The following is a 19,198-nucleotide window of genomic DNA, read 5'->3' on the forward strand; positions in this document are numbered from 1 at the left end:
TCTTTGGTTCTTTAAGATTCTACTTTTGTGGTGTCAGCTAGGTGGACCTCATACAGTGAAATGCCTGATTTGGGCCTGTTTACCTGGTCCAATTATCAAGCTCTGGCTGATTGATCTAAACAGACAAGCAGGAGACTGGAAGAACATAGCAAGCCAGGCAGCATTAGGGGATGGAGAAGTCTAAGTTTCAGGTGTGACCCTTCAGGACAGGCAGATCTAAGCAGGCATTCACTGCGATCAGTGTCAAGGACTCCACAAGTAAATAAAGGATGATCTGATATCAGGATACCTTCCTCTGGAGTTAAAACACACAATGGTAGTCAAGTCTCATTTTATCAGCTGGAGGTTCATTTCCTCAATTTTCTTTTCGGGTTGAATTGTTTGCTGCTGAACTGCTCACCTGACTAGTCAATTGATATTCTTCTGTTTGCTATCTATTCACTACCCTACTAATTTTCATGTCATTTATGAACTACTCCATCATGGCCGCTACAGTTTTTAAATTCAGATTATTCACGTTCACCACAAGCCAAGGTCCTAGCACATAACCCTACAGAACCCCATTGAAAACACTTCCTGACACCGATGTATCCCTCTACCATCAATCTCTGCTTCCTCCCTGCCAATTTTGGATTCACCATGTCATTTTGTTTGCATCCTATGAGGTCCCACTTTGTGAACCAATCTGCCTTGAGGGAGGTTAACAAAGGCCTTGCTGGAGTCCAGATTGACCAAATCAAATTACATTACCTTTAATCAACACTTATGATTCCTTACCCTCAAATTGGTCAAACATTGTCTTGAATCCATTATTATCCCTAATTAATGCCCCTCTCTCCAAATGCAGGTACATTCTTCCCCTCAATTGCTCTTGCTGGCAGGTCTAAACATTCTTCGTCTATCCCTTTTCTCCCTTGTTTTTAAATCCTGGGGCAATACTAAAATCCTTCCAGCACCTGTGGCCAGAAGAGATTTGAAAATTACTGCCAGAGCTCCTGATATCTCCTTTCCTGTCTCCCTGAACAGCTAAGGATACATTGCATAAGAGTCTGGGCACTTATGTACTTCACAACCTGCTAAACTTGCTGGTACGTCCTTTCTCTTCATTTGTAAGAAATTAACTCGATCCTTTTTCCTAATAAGCTATATTATTGTCCTTTTTGTAGTTATGAAAACTAATGCAAAGTATTCATTGAGGACTCTGTCCAGGTCTTCCAGGTCTCCTCTTTCTACCTTGTTCGCTAATAGGTTCCACTCTTGGTCTAGCTATTTTAAAACTCTGGTTTTCCTTCTATTCTGCTCACTGATTTCTTGTGCCCTACACTTAGTATTCCTAATTTGTTTTTTTTTGTTTCTTTTTGTTTACAATGCCTCTAGGAATTCTCTCCTGTCTGCTGTAACCTCGACCTTTTCATACCTATTGGTAACCAGAGTTCTCCAGTCTTGGCCCCACAGGAAGCATGTCTAAAGTATAGAAATGATAGGTAGTGAATCCTTAGAGTACAAAGGCAGTAGGAGTATACTTAAGAGGGAAATCAGGAGGGCAAAAAGAGGACATAGCTTCGGCAAATAGAAATAAGGAGAATCCAAAGAGTTTTTACAAATACATTAAGGACAAAAGGGTAACTAGTGAGAGAATAGGGCCCCTCAAAGATCAGCAAGACGGCCTTTGTGCGGATTCACAGAAAAAAACGAGTATTTTGCATCAGTATTTACCATGCAAAAGGTCATGGAAGATATAGAATGAAGGGAAATAGATGGTGACACTTTGCAAAATGTCCAAATTACAAAGGAGGAAGTGCTGGATGTCTTGAAACACAAAGGTGGATAAATCCCCAGGACCTGATCAGGTGTACCCAAGAACTCTGTGGGAAGCTAGAAAAGTGATTGTTGGGCCTCTTGCTGAGATATTTATATCATCAATAGTCACAGGTGAGGTGCCGGAAGACTGGAGGTCAGCTAACATGGTGCCACTGTTTAAGAAGAGTAGAAAGGACAAGTCAGGGAACTATAGACCAGTGAGCCTGATGTCTGTGGTGAGCAAGTTGTTGGAAGGAATCCTGAGGGACAGTAAGTACATGTATTTGGAAAGACAAGAAGTTATTAGGGATAATCAACATGGCTTTGTGCGTGGGAAATCATGTCTCTCAAACTTGATTGAGTGTTTTGAAGAAGTCACAAAGAAGATTGATGAGAGCAGATTGGTTGATGTGATCTATATGGACTTCAGTAAGGCATTCAACAAGGGCTCCCCATGGGAAACTGATTAGCAAGATTAGATCTCTCAGAATACAGTGAGAACTTGCCATTTGGTTTCAGAACTGGCTCAAAGGTAGAAGACAGAGGGTGGTGGCAGAGGATTGTTTTTCAGACTGGAGGCCTGTGACCAGTGGAGTGCCACAAGGATCGGTGCTGGGTCCTCTACTTTTTGTCATTTACATAAATGATTTGGATGCACGCATAAGAGGGTATAGTTAGTAAGGTTGCAGATGACACCAAAATTGGAGATGTAGTAGACAGCAAAGAGGGTTTACCTCCTGTTACAACATGATCTTGACCAGTTGGGTCAATGGGCAGAGAAGTGGCAGATAGCATTTAACTGAATTAAACTCTAAGTGCTGTATTTTCGGAAAGCAAATCTTAGCAGGATGTGTACACCTTTAATGGTAAGGTCCTAGGGAGTGTTGCTGAACAAAGAGTTTGGAGTGCAGGTTCATAGCTCCTTTAAAGTGGAGTCGTAGGTAGGATAGTGAAAGCGGCATTTGGGATGCTTTCGTTTATTGGACAGTATTGAGTACAGGAGTTGGGAGGTCATGTGGCTGTACAGGACATTGTTTAGGCCACTTTTGGAATATTGCATGCAGTTCTGATTTCCTTCCTATTGGAAAGATGCTGTGAAACTTGAAAGGGTTCTGAAAAAATTTACAAGGACATTCCCAGTGTTGGAGGATTTGAGCTACAGGGAAAGGCTGAACAAGCTGGGGCAGTTTTCACTGGAGCATTGGAGGCTGAGGGGTGACCTTATAGAGATTTACAAAATTGAGGGGCACGGATAGGGTAAACAGGCAAAGTCTTTTACCTGGGGTGGGGGAGTCCAGAACTAGAGGGCATAGGTTTGGGTGAGAGGGGGAAAGACCTACGAGCAACTTTTTCACATCGAGGATGGTACGTGTATGGAATGAGCTGCCAGAGGATGTGTTGGAGGCTGGTACAATTGCAACATTTAAGAGGCATCTGGATGGGTATATGAATAGGAAGAGTTTGGAGGGATATGGGCTGGGTACTGGCAGGTGAGAATAGATTGGGTTGGGATACCTGGTCAGCATGGATGGGTTGGACCGAAGGGTCTATTTCCATGCTGTACATTTCTAAGACACTATAATAGCTGTACTCTTGAGATTTTTCCTTCCTTGAATGCCTCCCGTCGTTCTGACCAGTTTTATTCACAAGTAGCTGTTTCCAGTCAGTTTAAGCCTATTGTATCTTGGGGAGATAAACCTTTCCTCCATTTAGAACATTTTAATTCCCTGCCCAACTTTATCCATCTCCATCATGATCTTAAACTTATTGAGTTACGCTTGATTATCTCAAGCAGTCTATCTGATCTGCTTTTCAGCTGTCCAAGCTTATTTGAGTATTATGCACAGAAGTTCCCTTATTGAAAAGTCTGAAAAGCTTTTCCTAGATGCAGTTTCAAGAATCTTATTTACTCTCTTGATTGCATGCAAAAACTATCACAGTAAATATTGGAGTTATTAAAACCGCCTTGTATTACTGCCTGGTTATTCTTTAGACTTGTCTCAAATTTGATCCTGCATCTCTACCTGACTGGCCTGTAGTACGCCCAATACTGTTTTTCCCATTTTGTTACTTCTGCCATTTATAAGTCTCACTTGATCAGTTAAGTACATCACCCCTTACTAATATAATTGCACAATGAATATTGTGATATATCCCTCTATTCACCACCACCAATCTTTCTCTGAAGACGATCCAACCTAGTATGTTGAGGTACCAATCCTGCCCAGTTTTCAGCCAAATTGGTAATCTTCATGTGGAGGTGTGCTATCATAGATCTGTCCTCATTTCATCTTTATGTTCCTTGGGCTCCCTGCATTAAAACATGTTTCATTTTAACCACGCTGAACTCCAAATATTTGTTATCCAGTCAACGTGCCCTCTACCTTCCAGACACTCACTAGTACTTTAACTTGTAACTCTATCTCTGCTTCTCTTCCCTCAAAATACTTGTCCTCTATCAATCTGTTTTAAATCAATCCTGACAAAACCTCAGTTTATTGGTCCCATTCCTGTTCGAATGTAACCTGTCCAACTTGTACAAATTTTGCCTCAACCAGAAACAGTCCTTATACCTTGAATCTAAAGCCTGCTGTCACTCTTCCACCCTCCTCCAATCATGCATTCATCTGCTGTCTCGCTATTCCCAAATATTGATATTTCTTAAGGAACTTGACAGGCTAGATGCAGAAAGGTTCCCTTTTGTGGGAGATTCTAGGACCAGAAGTCACCAGGTGTCATTTAAGACCTAGATTAGGAATCTATTGAGGGTAGTGAGTCTGACATTCATTACCACAGAGGACTGTTGAGACTGAGTCATGATGTAGATTCTAGGCTGAGATGTAAATTTTTAGTCAGTAAGGGAAGTTAATTTTTTGGGACAGCTCAGTGGTTGGCACTTCTGCCTCACAGCACCAGGGATCCATATTCATTTCTAGCCTTGGGTGACACTGTCTGTGTGGAGTTTGAATATTCTCCCTTTTGTCTGTGTGGGTTCCACCCAGTGCTCCGGTTTCCTCCCACAGTGCAAAGATCTGCAGGCCAGATGGATTGGTCATGCTAGTTTGTCCTGTAGTGTGGGTTAGCTATAGGAAATATGGGACTTGAGGATAGGGCAGGGGAAGGGGTGGGTTTGGGTGGTAGGTGTTCGAATGTCCATGCAGATTCGATGGGCTCAATGAACTGTCGGGATTCTATGAAAACACCAAGGAAATGGAGTTGAGAATTTATAAGATCAGCCAGGATTTCATTGGAGTTGACTGAATGGGTTGAATCATCACCATGTGCTCCTGTGTCCTATGATCTATACTTGCTACTGTGTGACACTAAATTACCTGAAGATTGCTACTTTGAAGTCATGCTCTTCACCTTCCTAGGTAACTCCCTGAAGCCTGCTTGCGTAAAGTCTGTTTCCTTTTCTATCACTGATTCAAACTTCAGCCATGAACTCTGGATGTCTATGCAAATATTCCATGACATAGTTGACCCAGTATTCAAGACCTGCAACATCGAATCAGAGAGTCACATCTATAGCCATAGAGATGCCTGTCTACACCCCTTGCCATTACCCTTCCATGTTACTTTATCTCCCTTTTCTTCTCCGTTTCAGAATGAACACATCCTGAAACATGGTATTCATGAAACTTGCTGCCTTGTGAATACATCACCATGCCCCAATTGTCACTTGAGCCACTTAAAATTGAGTTTGAGTTATTCCACTTGGAGGTATCTCTGCCACAAGGTCAACAAGACCAGCAGGCACATTTAGGATTGCCCGTATGTGATAGGGCATATAAGTCTCAGGCCTGAGCTCTGCAGCCATAACTAAATGGAATGTAGACACTATTTTATCGATGCTGCTACTTAAGTATAGCCAATAAAATAAAACTCAAGCAATCCAATTCCATAATTTTCTTGGTTTAAGTTTCTTAGAGTTAAGAGGTAGAGTAGACATTTTCAAGGCAATGGGAATAAGATGGGGGAATGGCAGTAGTAGATTGAATTGGCCATTCAGAGTGTGAAATAGCCTCCCAAACTGTAAACATTATTTGAATTAGTCACTGAGGGGCTGTTTCAACCAACAAACAGCAGATCCATCTACAGATGCTGCATTTTGACCTCATTGATTGTCATGGTCAGTGAAGTTCGGTTCAAGCTACTTGAGTTGTTTTTAAGGATAGACTTCATACATTTAAGGAAGGATAAAAGAGTAGTAAGTTCTGGAAGGGAAGTGCATAACAAGATCTCAGGAAATTGGCAAAGTATGTGATGTAGCCAGGGGAAATTATTTCAAGCAACTTGTCAAAAATGAGGGGAAAACAAGCTCAAAGCCTTTAGAGGATAATTGTTTTTAGTGATCATCGCATTTGTAAAGAAAACAATGTAAGTTCATGTGCTGCAGTGCAGCATTGGAGGAAGCACTTTTAATCCATCTGTAGTTGGCTTTGGTGGTTATCACCTTGAACCACTAGTGTGTGCATAAATTATTTCCACAATGCTGTCAGAATATTGCCAGATTGTAATTGTACATGAAGTCACATGTGCCTGAGTCAGGATGATATGGCTTGAATTGGAAGGAACTTAACATGGTAATTCTTTCCATGCATCTGCTCCTCATGTCATAATAGGTGATGTTTACAAGTTTGAGATGGTGTTTGTCTTGTTTTATGTTTTAAAACTAGCACATTGTGAAATTGTACAGCAGAAGAATGAATTTCCATTGAAATTAATACATCTAGAATACATCAGGCATTGTGGGTGTTGGAGCTGCACTTATCTAGACACGTGAACAGTTCAAGTCTTTGATCATCCATTTGCAAATAAATGCAAATTTTCCAAGATATGACAAGTCACAAACTAATGGACTAAATTCAGTGTGGTTGCAATGCATGATTTGAGATTCACAGTGGAAGGGTTGTGAAGTGATCGTGTCAGGATTTTTACCACTTGTACATCTTTGCAAAAACCACCTTTTCTAATTTTACCTTGCTTAACATTATGCTGGTTAGAAATAGGGGAACATGAAATCTAGTCTTTGAAGTACTGAGCTGTAAAATTTGCTGGTGAAATTAATACAACTTCCATGAAATCTGGTATCATTGAACCAGCAAATACATAGTCATAACTGTTACTGTTTCCACACCTCCCCACCCCCCTGAATTATTACATGAAAACCTAATAATTCTAGTTGCGAATACTTTGAAATACAAATTGTTTGCATCCCTTAATGCTTCAATGTACTCCTGTACATTTGTGTAGGATGTAAATTATTTCCTAAAGGTCTGAGATCAATGCCTTGAACAATTGCTGCTATGATAGAACAGTCGGGAGGAATACTGAAAATGCTGAATAACAGATCAGAGCAGAGTTTGGAAGAGTTTTAAAAAAATGCATCTGGACTGTTAAATAATGCATTTGAAATGATAATGTACTTGTAATTGGCTTGAGTCTGGAATAAACAATTGCATGAATATCTACTATGGCATGTGAACAGTTAATGGAACATAGAACATTATAGCGCAGTACAGGCCCTTTGGCCCTCTATGTTGAGCTGACCTGTGAAACCAATCTAACTGACACTATTCCATTCTCATCCACATATTTATCCAATGACCATTTAAATGTCCTTACAGTTGGCGAGTCTACTATTGCAGGCAGGGCATTCCATGCTCCTATTACTGAGAAAAAAGCCAACCTCTGACATTTGTCCTATATCTATCACCCCTGAATTTAAAGCTATGTCCCCTTGTGCTATCCATCACCATCTGAGGAAAAAGGCTTGCACAGTCCACCCTATCGAATCCTCTGATCATCTTGTACGCCTCAATTAAGTCACTACTTAACCACCACCTCGCTAACAAAAACAGCCTCAAGTCCCTCAACTTTTCCTCGTAAGACCAGGCAACATCCTGGTAAATCTCCTCTGCACCATTTCCAATGCTTCCACATCCTTCCTCTAATGTATGCAATACTCCCTAGTATGGCTGCACCAGAGTTTCGTTCAGTTGCAACATGTCCTCATGGCTCCAAAACACAGTCCCTCTACCAATAAAAGTTAACACATCGTATGCTGCCTTAACAGCCCTATCAACCTGGGTGGCAACTATCAGGGTCTGTGCACATGGACACCAAGATCTCTCTGCTCATCCACACTACCAAAAATCTTAACATTAGCCGATACTCTCTCTTACTGGGCTAATGGTAGGCTACTTGGTAGTGTGGATGAGCAGAGGGATCTTGGTGTCTATGTACACAGATCTCTGAAAGTTGCCACCCAGGTAAATAGTGCTGTGAGGAAGGCATATGGTGTACTGGGCTTTATTGGCAGAGGAATTGAGTTCCGGAGTCCTGAGGTCATGTTGCAGTTGTATAAGACTCTGGTGAGGCCTCATCTGGAGTATTGTGTGCAGTTTTGGTCGCCATACTATAGGAAGGATGTGGAAGCTTTAGAACGAGTGCAGAGGAGGTTTACCAGGATGTTGCCTGGAATGGTAGGAAAATCTTATGAGGAAAGGCTGAGGCACTTGGGGCTGTTCTCATTGGAGAAGAGAAGGTTTAGGGGAGATCTGATAGAAGTGTATAAGATGATTAGGGGTTTAGATAGGGTAGATACTAAGAACCTTTTACCGCTAATGGAGTCAGGTGTTACTAGGGGACATAGCTTTAAATTAAGGGGTGGTAGGTATAGGACAGATGTTAGGGGTAGATTCTTCACACAGCGGGTTGTGAGTTCATGGAATGCCCTGCCCGTATCAGTGGTGAACTCTCCTTCTTTATGTTCATTTAAGCGGGCATTGGATAGGCATTTGGAAGTTATTGGGCTAGTATAGGTTAGGTAGGACTCGGTCGGCACAACATCGAGGGCCGAAGGGCCTGTACTGCGCTGTATCCTTCTATGTATGTTCTGTTAGTCCTTCCAAACTTAGCAGTTGGAGGGGGTTAGTGATTGGTAGGGGTGAGGGAGGTGGAAGTTAGACATGGGTCCCAAATTAACCTTGCCATTTTAGTATTGGCCATGTAATGGACATGCTGTTGGTTTCCTTGTGTGTGTGTGTGTGTGTGTGTGTGTGTGTGTGTGTGTGCAAATCACCTTTTTCTGAAATGGATGCACTCCACTTGAGCTCTGCATTTCAATATGTTCCAAGTCACAACATCTTCAAAGTGCAATTGTGATACTAAGGTTGTTAATTTCTAGTTACCAAGTCACTTATATTTCACGCTACCTCTTCCTTTTTTAAGAAAAACTTAACAAATTTCCACATAAGGAAAATTTCAACACTACTTCTTAATTCTACCAGCTTTGTTCTCTTTGACATTTCTCCATTGGACCCAGATTTCTTTGAAGTCCTGGCAAATGGTCATGGCTGGTTATTTCAGCTGAACTTACAGTATATCCTTGCTCATGATTAATATTTTAATTCCATTCTTGAAATATGGGCATCAGTAGTGGTGTGCTGCTGGCTTTAACCAACTGGAGTCCATTTGCTGTCTGTAGATCCACAGTGCCATTAGGGAAGGAATTCCAGGATTTTGACCCAGTCACCATGGATGAACAGCAATATATTTTTGTCAGGATAGAGAGGACCCTGGAGGGGAGCTTGCAAGTGGTGGTGTTCCCAAATATCTGCTGCCTTGTTCTTCTCGATGGAAATGGCCATGGGTTTGGAAGGTGCTGTCTGAGTCTTTTGGTGAATTTCTGCAGTGCATCATGTACGTAGTACAGACTGCTGATGCTTAGTGTTAGTGATGAAGGGAATGGATGTTTGTGGATGTAGTGTCAATCAAGTGGGCTGCTTTGTTCTGGATGGTGTAACGCTGCTTGTGGTGTTGGGGCTGCACTGATCAAGGCAAGTGTGGAGTATTCATCACATGCCTGACTTGTGCCTTGTAGTTGGTGGACAGGCTTTGGGGAGTTGGGATCTGAGTTACCCATTGCAGTATTTTTTAACCTCTGACCTGCTCTGGTAACTACGACTTATGTGGCAGTTCAGTACCTGATTAATGATAAACACCAGGATGTTGTTTGTGGGGGGATTGTGATCATAATTCCATTAATTGTCAAGGGGTGTGGGGGTGGTGGGGTGATTGTTATATTTTCTCTTGTTGAAGGTGATCATTGACTGGCATTTTTGTGTTTGGATATTGCACAAGTCTGGATATGTTTGCTGCTTCATTATAGAGTTGTGGATGGTGTTTTGAACATTGTGCTATGGTAAATGAGCAATCCAAATTCTTGCCTTGTGATTGAGGGAAAGTCATTGAAGACTGCTTGGTTTAGGGCACTGGTTTAAGCAAACCCCTGCAGAGAGATCCTGCTGTTGAGATTCCTGAAGGCCAATCTCCCATAACAATTTGACTCTACCCAGCAGAGAATCTTCCTTAAGAGTCTCATTGACTCCAGTTTTGCTTTAGTTCCTTGATCTCCAGGATAAGCTCTTTCACTTACCCTCACCTGAATTGTGCTACTTTGTCTATGTTTGAACTAAGGCCATATTGTGGTGATGGTAGAATCCAAACTGATGATCAGGGAGCAGTCTGTTGCTAAGTAGGTTTGTCTCATAACACTGCTAATACCTTCTATCTACTCAACCACTAAAGTGATAGGACAGTTATTGGCCGGTTTGGATTTGTTACTTTTGTATACAGGACGTACTTAGCCAATTTTCTACATGGTAGAGTAGATGCGGTAAATGGGGTAGGTGGGCTTGGTTAGAGGATCAGCAAGTTTTGAAGTCTGACTTCAGTATTATTGCCAGAATGTTAGGACCCACTGCCTTTGTAGTGTCTAGTGCAATCGACTGTTTCCTAATAAGTGAATTGATTTCACTTTATATGGTTATGTGCATTGTCTTGCTAAACATACATATGAAAGATATGCAAAAATGTCACTAATAGAAGGTAAAATGGGAATTTGTTGTCTGGATTCCTAATGATTTGATTTGTCGTGGGATATATCGGTCAGCAGCATGGCAGACCACAGTTTTCTGTCCCTACTTGACCTGGAGTGCTGGTGAGTCGCCTTGAACTGGTATATCCTGCAAGGTGATTATTTTTCAGGTATTTTTCTAATTGATCTGTACAGTGTTGTTATTGTATGCATACATTCCTCTGGAGCAGGTGGGACTTGAACACTGGCATCCTGGTTCAAAAAGTGGGACACTACCACTAAAGCCTCACCTGACTCCAGATGATTATTGTTTCACTTCAAATAAGTGATGTGCCAAAGGTACGATTTTTGTAGTACAGTGGTAATTTCTCTACTCCTGGATCGCTAGACCCATGTTCAAGTCCCATTGTTCTGTAATGGCATCTCTGAATAGGTTGACTATGAAAAGAAAAACTGGAAGAACTGTGGATGCTGTAAGTCGAACAAAAGTAAAAATTGTTGGAAAAGCAGAGCAGTTCTGGCATCATCTGTGGAGAGAAATCAGAGTGGAAGATTCAGGTCGAGTGACCCTTCCTCAAAACATTAACACACATTTCTCTCCACAGATGCTGCTCGACCTGCTGAGCATTTACAGCAAATTATGCTTTGAGAAATAGGTTAAATACAAGTGACATGCATAGCCACTTCAGAAGGTAATCATTGGGTTGGGTTCACTAATAGGCCGGACCAATTACGGAGACAAGTTTCTTCCATAATGGGTTGAATTCAACATTACCAATTATTCTGTTTGAAGTTCATATCTATGGCCAAAAGTTTTCAGGCCTGTTAGTTGTTTTAAAACATAGAACCTTTTAGTAAATCTCTACTTCTGTGCAAAAAAGATGTACTATAATGCTTGTTGTTTTTACTTCCTAGCTGACAAAACTTGGGTGAAATCAAACTCTTCCACACAGAAGCCAAGTTCCCCAATGACTCGTGTGTCAACTCGGGCTCCACCAGAATCCCTTGGGTTACCTCACTACAAAGCTAAATGTGAGAAACAGATTGCGTGGATTACATGGTTGAAAGAACTATTGAAAGCAAATAACCAAAGATTTGAAGCTGTTGCAGTAGTAGTTCAGTATCTTCAAACCCAGGTAAGGATGTGTTCCTTTGCTCCATTTTGCCTTTTCCCAACAGTTATTATAAAATAGGACAACCTGATACGTGCAAGTTTGAATTACTTGTGATGCGTTGTTTTAATAATTCATCAGAAGAGATGGGAATCTTATAGCTAATTTTAATCAAGCTTTCATAGAATTTTGAGAAGGTTCATGTATGTTCAAGGTGTGGTATTCAATCTTGATTGATTTACATGAATTACTTGTTTCTGGTACTTTACAGTTTTTGCAATGTTCAGGCCTTTTGCACTCCTAAGACTAAAAATTAAATAGAATTTGTTTAACAAAGTGAATATCCAAATTTGGCATTTGGATGGTCGTCTTGAATGTGAATTGAATCACAAGCTGGCTGGGTATTTGAGTTTTTCTATTTGTGTAAGCGGCTGACTTTTGAGTATCTTTGTAGGTTAAGGCCTATTGCAGTCTGTTGTGCACCATTCTTGTTAAATGTGGGCTTGACTGTGCAGTTTAGTCATTTTGTTTAAATTGTAGAATCCTGTTGTAGAGAATGTAATTCTTGCATTGTTACACGGGATTTGAAGTTCAACCTCGGACCTCTATTTGAATAACTCAAATGGTTCATTCTTGCTCATTTGAATAGAATTGGTCTAGTCCTGTTTCTTTGAAGCATTCAGCCCTTTGAGCCTGTTCTGTCATCCCGTGAAAGCATGGCTAATCTGTGGCCTAATTCCATATACCTGCCATAGGTTTTTGATTTGTGGGGAAACATAAGAGAAGAAAGGTTTTTGTTATTTCTTAACTGAACTCTAATTCAGTTTGGCATAAACTTTTGTGCATTTGCCTATAAGTGAACTTTTTGCTATTTTATAAATGTGTTCTATATAATGGGACAATAATAATGCTACAAGAAGCTTAATCAGAAGTAATTTGTAAAACCTGTATCTTAGCTGTGAATATCCATGTGCATTTTTCCAATTGCTCCACATGCAAATAGACTTCTAATTGTGCCTGTTGCAAGTGTCTTGAAATTTGAACAAAGCTGACATCCATTGACCCAAATCATTTAAAGTAGGGAAACAGATCATGAACTATCTGGGGTCTAGACCCCAGATGTGTTGCTAAAGCAATTGAGTTTGAGATCTTTTCAAGGGATTGGCTGATGACGAGTTGGGATAAGTGGGCTGTCTTCAAGATAGTAAACTGCACTTGTTGAGTGCTAGAGAGATTAGTACTGGGGTTGCAACTATTTAGTCTGTTTTCATGAGCAAAGTGCATGTACTATTTCCACGTATGCAGATGACACAGATGGAGAAGACATGGGGCTGATGTAGAGAGAGATAGGTGGGTCAAGTGAATGGGCAGCAAGTTAGTAGGCAATGTAATTCGGGGAAATGTGGGCTTTCTCAATAAAAATGAGGAACTGAACAACATTCATGGCAAAGGACTACAAAATCTTGCAGGAGAAGGATGTATGAATTCTCGGGCATAGATCTGAAAGTTAGCATCTAAGTTCAGGTAACAAGGAATGAAAGTAAAATGTCATAAAGCATGGAAACGGGCCCTTTGGTCTAACTATTCCACGCTGACCATAATCCCGAACTAAGCTAGTCCAATCTGCCTGAACTTGGCCCATATCCTTTCCAACCTTTTCCTATTCTTTAATTATCAGAATGTTTTTTACATGATGTAATTGTACTCCCATCCACCACTTCCTCTGGCAGTTCATTCCACATACAAATCACTATAGTATTTAAAAAAACATCCCTCATGTCTTTTTTACATTTTTGTCCCCTCACCTTTTTAAAAAAATGTATGAGGTCTTGAAATCCCCCACTCGAGGGAAAAGACCATATACCCCTGCTGACTTTATAAACCTCTCGGGTCAACCCTCAATCTTCTATGTTCCAGTGGGGGAACATTAAATTTTAGGCTGTTCAGCGTCTCCCTGTAATTCAAACCCTCCATTCCTGGCAATGTCCTGGTAAATGTCTCCTGAACCCTCTGCACCTTTTAATATCCTTCCTCTCATTGAGTGAGTAGAACTAGACACCACTCCAGAAGGGGCCTTGCTAATGTCCTATACAACCTCAACATAATGATCCAACTGCTATTCTCAATGGTTTGAGTAGTGAAGGCAAGCATGTTAAATACCTTCTATATTCTCATCTGTATAAAATGACCAAAGGAGCCCTCATACCAATCCCTGTGGAACACTACTGGTCACAGACTTCCAGTCCAACAAAGTAACTCCCCACCACCACTCCATTTCCTGCCACGAATCCAACTTTTTATCCAATTGTCAAGCTGACTGTGAATCCCATGTGATCTAACTTATTTTGTCTACTATGCAGAGCCTTGTCCAAGGCTTTACTAATATAAACAATGTCTACCCACTCTGCCCTCATCAGTTCTCTTGATTACTTCTTCAAAAAAACTCAATCAAATTTGAGAGAGACATTTTTTATCTCTCAAGATGAAACTGACCATCCCTAATGGTCCTTTTATCTCCAATTGCATATAAATTCCATATTTCAGAATCACTTCCAACAACTTCACCATCAAAGTCAGTCCCTCAGGCCAGTAGTTTTCAGGCTTCTCCTCTGATCTGTTCGGAAAGGTTCAGCATTAGCCACCCTCCAGTCATCTGGCACATCACCTGTAGTTATAGATGATCCAAATATTTCTGCAAGAGGCTCCACAATTTCTTCTGTAACTTTCCACAAGATCCTGGGATCCACTTGTTCAATCCCAAATTTACACGCCTTTTGTTTTCTAAGGTCTCCAACACTTCCTCATATGCAGTGTAAACCTTTTTGAAGGAATGGAGTATAAATGCACTGATTGGTGTTTGGAAGAATGAGATCTTATTGGAACATGGGGTCTTGACAGAGTAGATATGGAGTGATTATTTTCCCCTTGTGGAAGTATCTAGGACCAGAGGGCGTAGTCTCAGTTTACACGTTCACAGATTTAAGATGGAAAGAAGAATTTCTTGAGCCGAGGTGAAATTCTTAACCTCAAATGCCCTTTGCAGCAGTCTTTGAATATATTCAAGGCTGAGACTTTTTTTATCTACAAGGGAATCTGTCAGGGGGAAAGGCAGGTAAGTGTATTTAAGGATTATCAGATCAGCTATGATCCATGATGGAACAGAGTTTGGGCAGAATAGCTTAATTCGGCTTCTTGGTCTTTAATGTCTTGATGAATGCGTTAATTCTGAAGATGAGGTTGTTTATTGTGGTGGCTTTGTGAGGAGGTAGTAATGAGAAAGTTGGGATGCCACTCGGAAATGATGTGGAAGAGCTCTGTGATTTGGTAAATGCCTTAATGCTACTAAAGTGGAAAGATATTGTCAGTACTTAACAAGGTTTAGATCAAAGTAATGTCAGTGTAATCATCTGTAATTTCATAAATGGCTGATGTGGATGGCAATACTGACTTGCTGCTAATCCTAGGAAGTAATATTGTACTCAGAACACATGATTTTCTTATTGAAAAGTTTAGGCCCTCGATGACTGGACAAGTAAGGCACAGGTGGTGTTGCTGCCCACAAGGAGGAAGTGAGGGGCTCCTTGAGCCTTCATATCTTAAAATAGTCACAAGATGATTTGTTTTTCAAGGAGAATTCAAGCCTGAGATAGGAGCAAGATATGGTGGCAAATGAGGGTTGAGGCTAGGGATTAACCATGACAATTTTGGGTAGCTTTTTAATAATGTCCCAAGGCAATTCCAAATTATCAATTAAAATTTGAAATTAAAGTGTATGAAATATTGAGCTATCAATCAGATGCTTGGAAAGCGTCAAGCTTTGAATTTTGAAAGACAAGGAAGGTGGATGGTTTAGGAAGGGAATTCCACATCTTAAGGCCGTGACAGTTGATGGTGGGGCAACTTTAAAATCGGGGAGCTGAGGAAACCAGAATTGAGGAAATGTAGATATGATAGTTATGTGGCTGGAAGATAGGTGGTGGTGATGTTGTGGAAAGATTGGAGAGTATAAAATGAGAATTTTAACATGGAAGCCATGCTGACCACTGAGTTTAAGGATGATGGATGATCGTGAGTTGCTGTAAGGTTAAAGTCAAATGAGTGAGGATAGGCAGGTGTGTGCTATTGTAGAGCCGAGAGATTAGGTTCAGTGCTGGATGAGCAGTTCAATAGAAACTCTGAAATGAGGCAAGGTGATTTTCCTGAAGCAGAACTAATGATATCATGTGATGTTTGCTTTGGAACCAAATATACCATCAAAGTTGCTGATGTCTGGAGTTTGTCATCCAGACTGGAGACCGGTGTCTTTTGAAGTGTTTTTAATTGAAGAAAATTTTTCATTCAGCCCATGTTGAATGAGCTACCTTATTTAGTAGAGCTTGAAGGTACCAGCATGTGCAAGGCAGTTTGTTTTGGAATGCTAAGCTGCTTTATTCTGCAGTAGGGTGGATGACTCTGAATTGACAGAACAACTTCTTAAAACAAGACTTCCTCAATCTGCATACTTTTGATTGGAAGGTGAGTTTTATTTCATTTTCATTCCAAGATTTGGAATTTGTGGCATATGGATTCTATGAACTTGTCAGGCTTTCTAGAACCTTTTTTTAAAAAAAAAAGTGAGCCACTCTGGTAGTGGATATTTGTTTCCATGGATAGCTTACAAGCACGGTCAGAAAATACTGAAGACAGTTAATCTGCTTCAAATTAGGATTTGGAACTAATTTTTGGTTGGGGGGCAATGTTTGATTTCAATTTGCAGATGCACTGGTTGAATTTGAATATATGAAGCTGTTCTCTTGGAGGAATCAGTGAGTTCAGAAAAGTTGGAAATAGGTTACCTTTTAGACCAAAAAATAATTATCATCATCATTGTTTAATGAGAAGTGCAATTTGAAGCTGAACAAATCTAATCAGTTATGGGAATACTTGAGGGAAAATTTATTAAATTCTCAAGGCTGGAAATTGAATGAAACAGGTCAACCTAGATATGTGATTGACAATATCTCTGCTGACTGAGTGCTATGAAGGTTTGCAGTCAGGCGATGGAATAGATGTTCTGAAATCACTCAGGTTTTGGTATAATTGTAGTGCCCCTACTTCCTAGGCAAGAAGACTTTGGTTCAAGTCTCAATTGCCTTAGATATCATGGAAGGTTGGCTCGAAAATGCTATTTTATTCTTGATTGTACCTCGCGTTTGACCCAAATCTTGACAGCATTGCAGATGGCTAAGGAGGAAATGTATGGTTTTATGTGAAATATTTATCCTTTTTTTAAAAGCTTATCTAGTCTGTTTTGAGTTCCTGCTGTCAAGGGTGATTTGCACGAGTTAATCATGCAAGCTTACAATGTCAAAATTGCTAGTTTAGCTGCTGGATAAATCTTTTTCTTGAAAGTTGACCGCTAACTTTTTGCAAAATTTGATTTGTTTAGAATAAAAGTTTTTGTCACTTTTTTATAATCTGGATATTGAACTAGTGACTATAGCTAAGTCCTTAGCATTCCATCATGTAATAAATGGCATGAGATAATGTTAAAAACTAAGAAATGCAGGTGATGGAATTCTGAGTATGCTGAAGAATCATGGCAGATCTGGCAGCATCTAGAGAGAGAAACGCAGAGACTGGGGGGTCAGAACTTGAAAATAGCTGAGAAAGGATGCTGATGGGAAGACGGAAGTGGAATACATGGGGGTCAGTGCCCAGAGAAAGGGGAAAAGGAATGAGCAAACAAATTGGCTGAGAGAGATGGATGCTGGGAAGGGTGTGAACAAGAAATGTACCTGGTTGAAAATGGGTTGGCTCTGTTGGGAGAAACATGCAAAATGGGATCTAGGGGTATGGTGGGTGTTGGGTAACAGCGTGGTTGTTCTGAAAGTGTTAAACAATGTTGAGCGATTAGATTACTTAATGTGGAAACAGGCCCTTCGGCCCAACAAGTCCACACCGACCCGCTGAAGCGCAACCCACCCATACCCCTACCCCTACATTTACCCCTTACCTAACACTACGGGCAATTTAGCGTGGCCAATTCACCTGTCCTGCACATCTTTGGACTGTGGGAGGAAACCGGAGCACCCAGAGGAAACCCACGCAGACACGGGGAGAACGTGCAAACTCCACGCAGTCAGTCGCCTGAGGCGGGAATTGAACCCGGGTCTCTGGCACTGTGAGGCAGCAGTGCTAACCACCGTGCCACTGTGCCGCCCACAATAAATAGCAGAGGATGGTTGTGCTGACAGTCTAAACAGTGCTGACACCTGTTAAGAAACCTAGGTGGAAGGTGGTGTTGAGCCTTGCAAGACCTTTACATAGAACGTTATAGCGCAGTATAGGCCCTTCGGCCCTCGGTGTTGTGCCGACCTGTCATACCAATCTGAAGCCCATATAACCTACACTATTCCATGTATGTCCATATGCTTGTCTATTGAAGACTTAAAGTTGGCAAATCTACTGTTGCAGGCAAAGCATTCCATACCCTTACTACGCTGAGTAAAGAAACTAGCTCTGACATCTGTCCTATATCTATCACCCCTCAATTTAAAGCTATGCCCTTTCGTGTTTACCATCACCATATTTGGAAAAAGGCTCTCCCTGTCTAACCCTCTGATTATCTTATATGTCTCAATTAAGTCACCTCTCAACCTCCTTCTCTCCAACAAAAACAGCCTCAAATCCCTCAACCTTTCCTCGTAAGACCTTCCCTCCATACCATGCAACATCGTAGTAAATCTCATCTGCACCCTTTCCAAAGCTTCCACGTCCTCCTCATAATGTATTGTACAAGAATTGTACACTATACTCCAAGCATGGCCGCACCAGAGTTTTGTACAGCTGCAGCATAATGTCATGGTTTCGGAACTCGATTCCTCTATTAATAAAAGCTAAAACACCGTATGCCGCCTTAACAATCCTGTTAACCTGGGTGGCAACTTTCAAGGATCTGTGTACCTGGACACAGATTTCTCTGCTCATCTACACTACCAAGAGTCTTACCATTATCCCAGTACTTTGCATTCCGGTTACTCCAACCAAAGTGAATCACCTCACTTGTCCGCATTAAACTCCATTTGCCACCTCTTAGCCCAGCTCTGCAACTTATCTATGTCTCTGTAACCTACAACATCCTTTGTCACTATCCACAACCCCACCGACCTTAGTGTCGTCTGCAAATTTACTAACCTACTCTTCTACGCCCTCATCCAGGTCTTTTATAAAAATGAGGAACAGCTGTGGACCCAGCACCGACCCGTGCGGTACACCACTGGTAACTGGACTCTAGGGTGAACATTTCCCATCAACCACCACCCTCTGTCTTTCAGCAAGCCAATTACTGATCCAAGTTGCTACATCTCTCTCAATCCCATGCCTCTGCATTTTGTACAAATAGCCTACTGTGGGGAACCTT

General features: G+C 41.1%; 1 protein-coding gene across 3 annotated transcripts in view; it reads left to right on the forward strand.

Annotated features, from left to right (window-relative positions):
* The window catches only part of mtus1b (microtubule associated tumor suppressor 1b), a 145,584-nt gene that overhangs the window by 77,918 nt on the left and 48,468 nt on the right, over positions 1-19,198 (forward strand). For all 3 annotated transcript variants that reach the window (XM_060823985.1, XM_060823993.1, XM_060824001.1), the window contains one exon: positions 11,600-11,820. In XM_060823985.1, the coding sequence (XP_060679968.1) occupies positions 11,600-11,820 (221 nt within the window). The remainder of the gene's footprint in view (positions 1-11,599; positions 11,821-19,198) is intronic.

Source organism: Hemiscyllium ocellatum, chromosome 1, assembly GCF_020745735.1.
Source record: "Hemiscyllium ocellatum isolate sHemOce1 chromosome 1, sHemOce1.pat.X.cur, whole genome shotgun sequence".
NCBI classification, from domain to species: Eukaryota; Metazoa; Chordata; class Chondrichthyes; order Orectolobiformes; family Hemiscylliidae; genus Hemiscyllium; species Hemiscyllium ocellatum.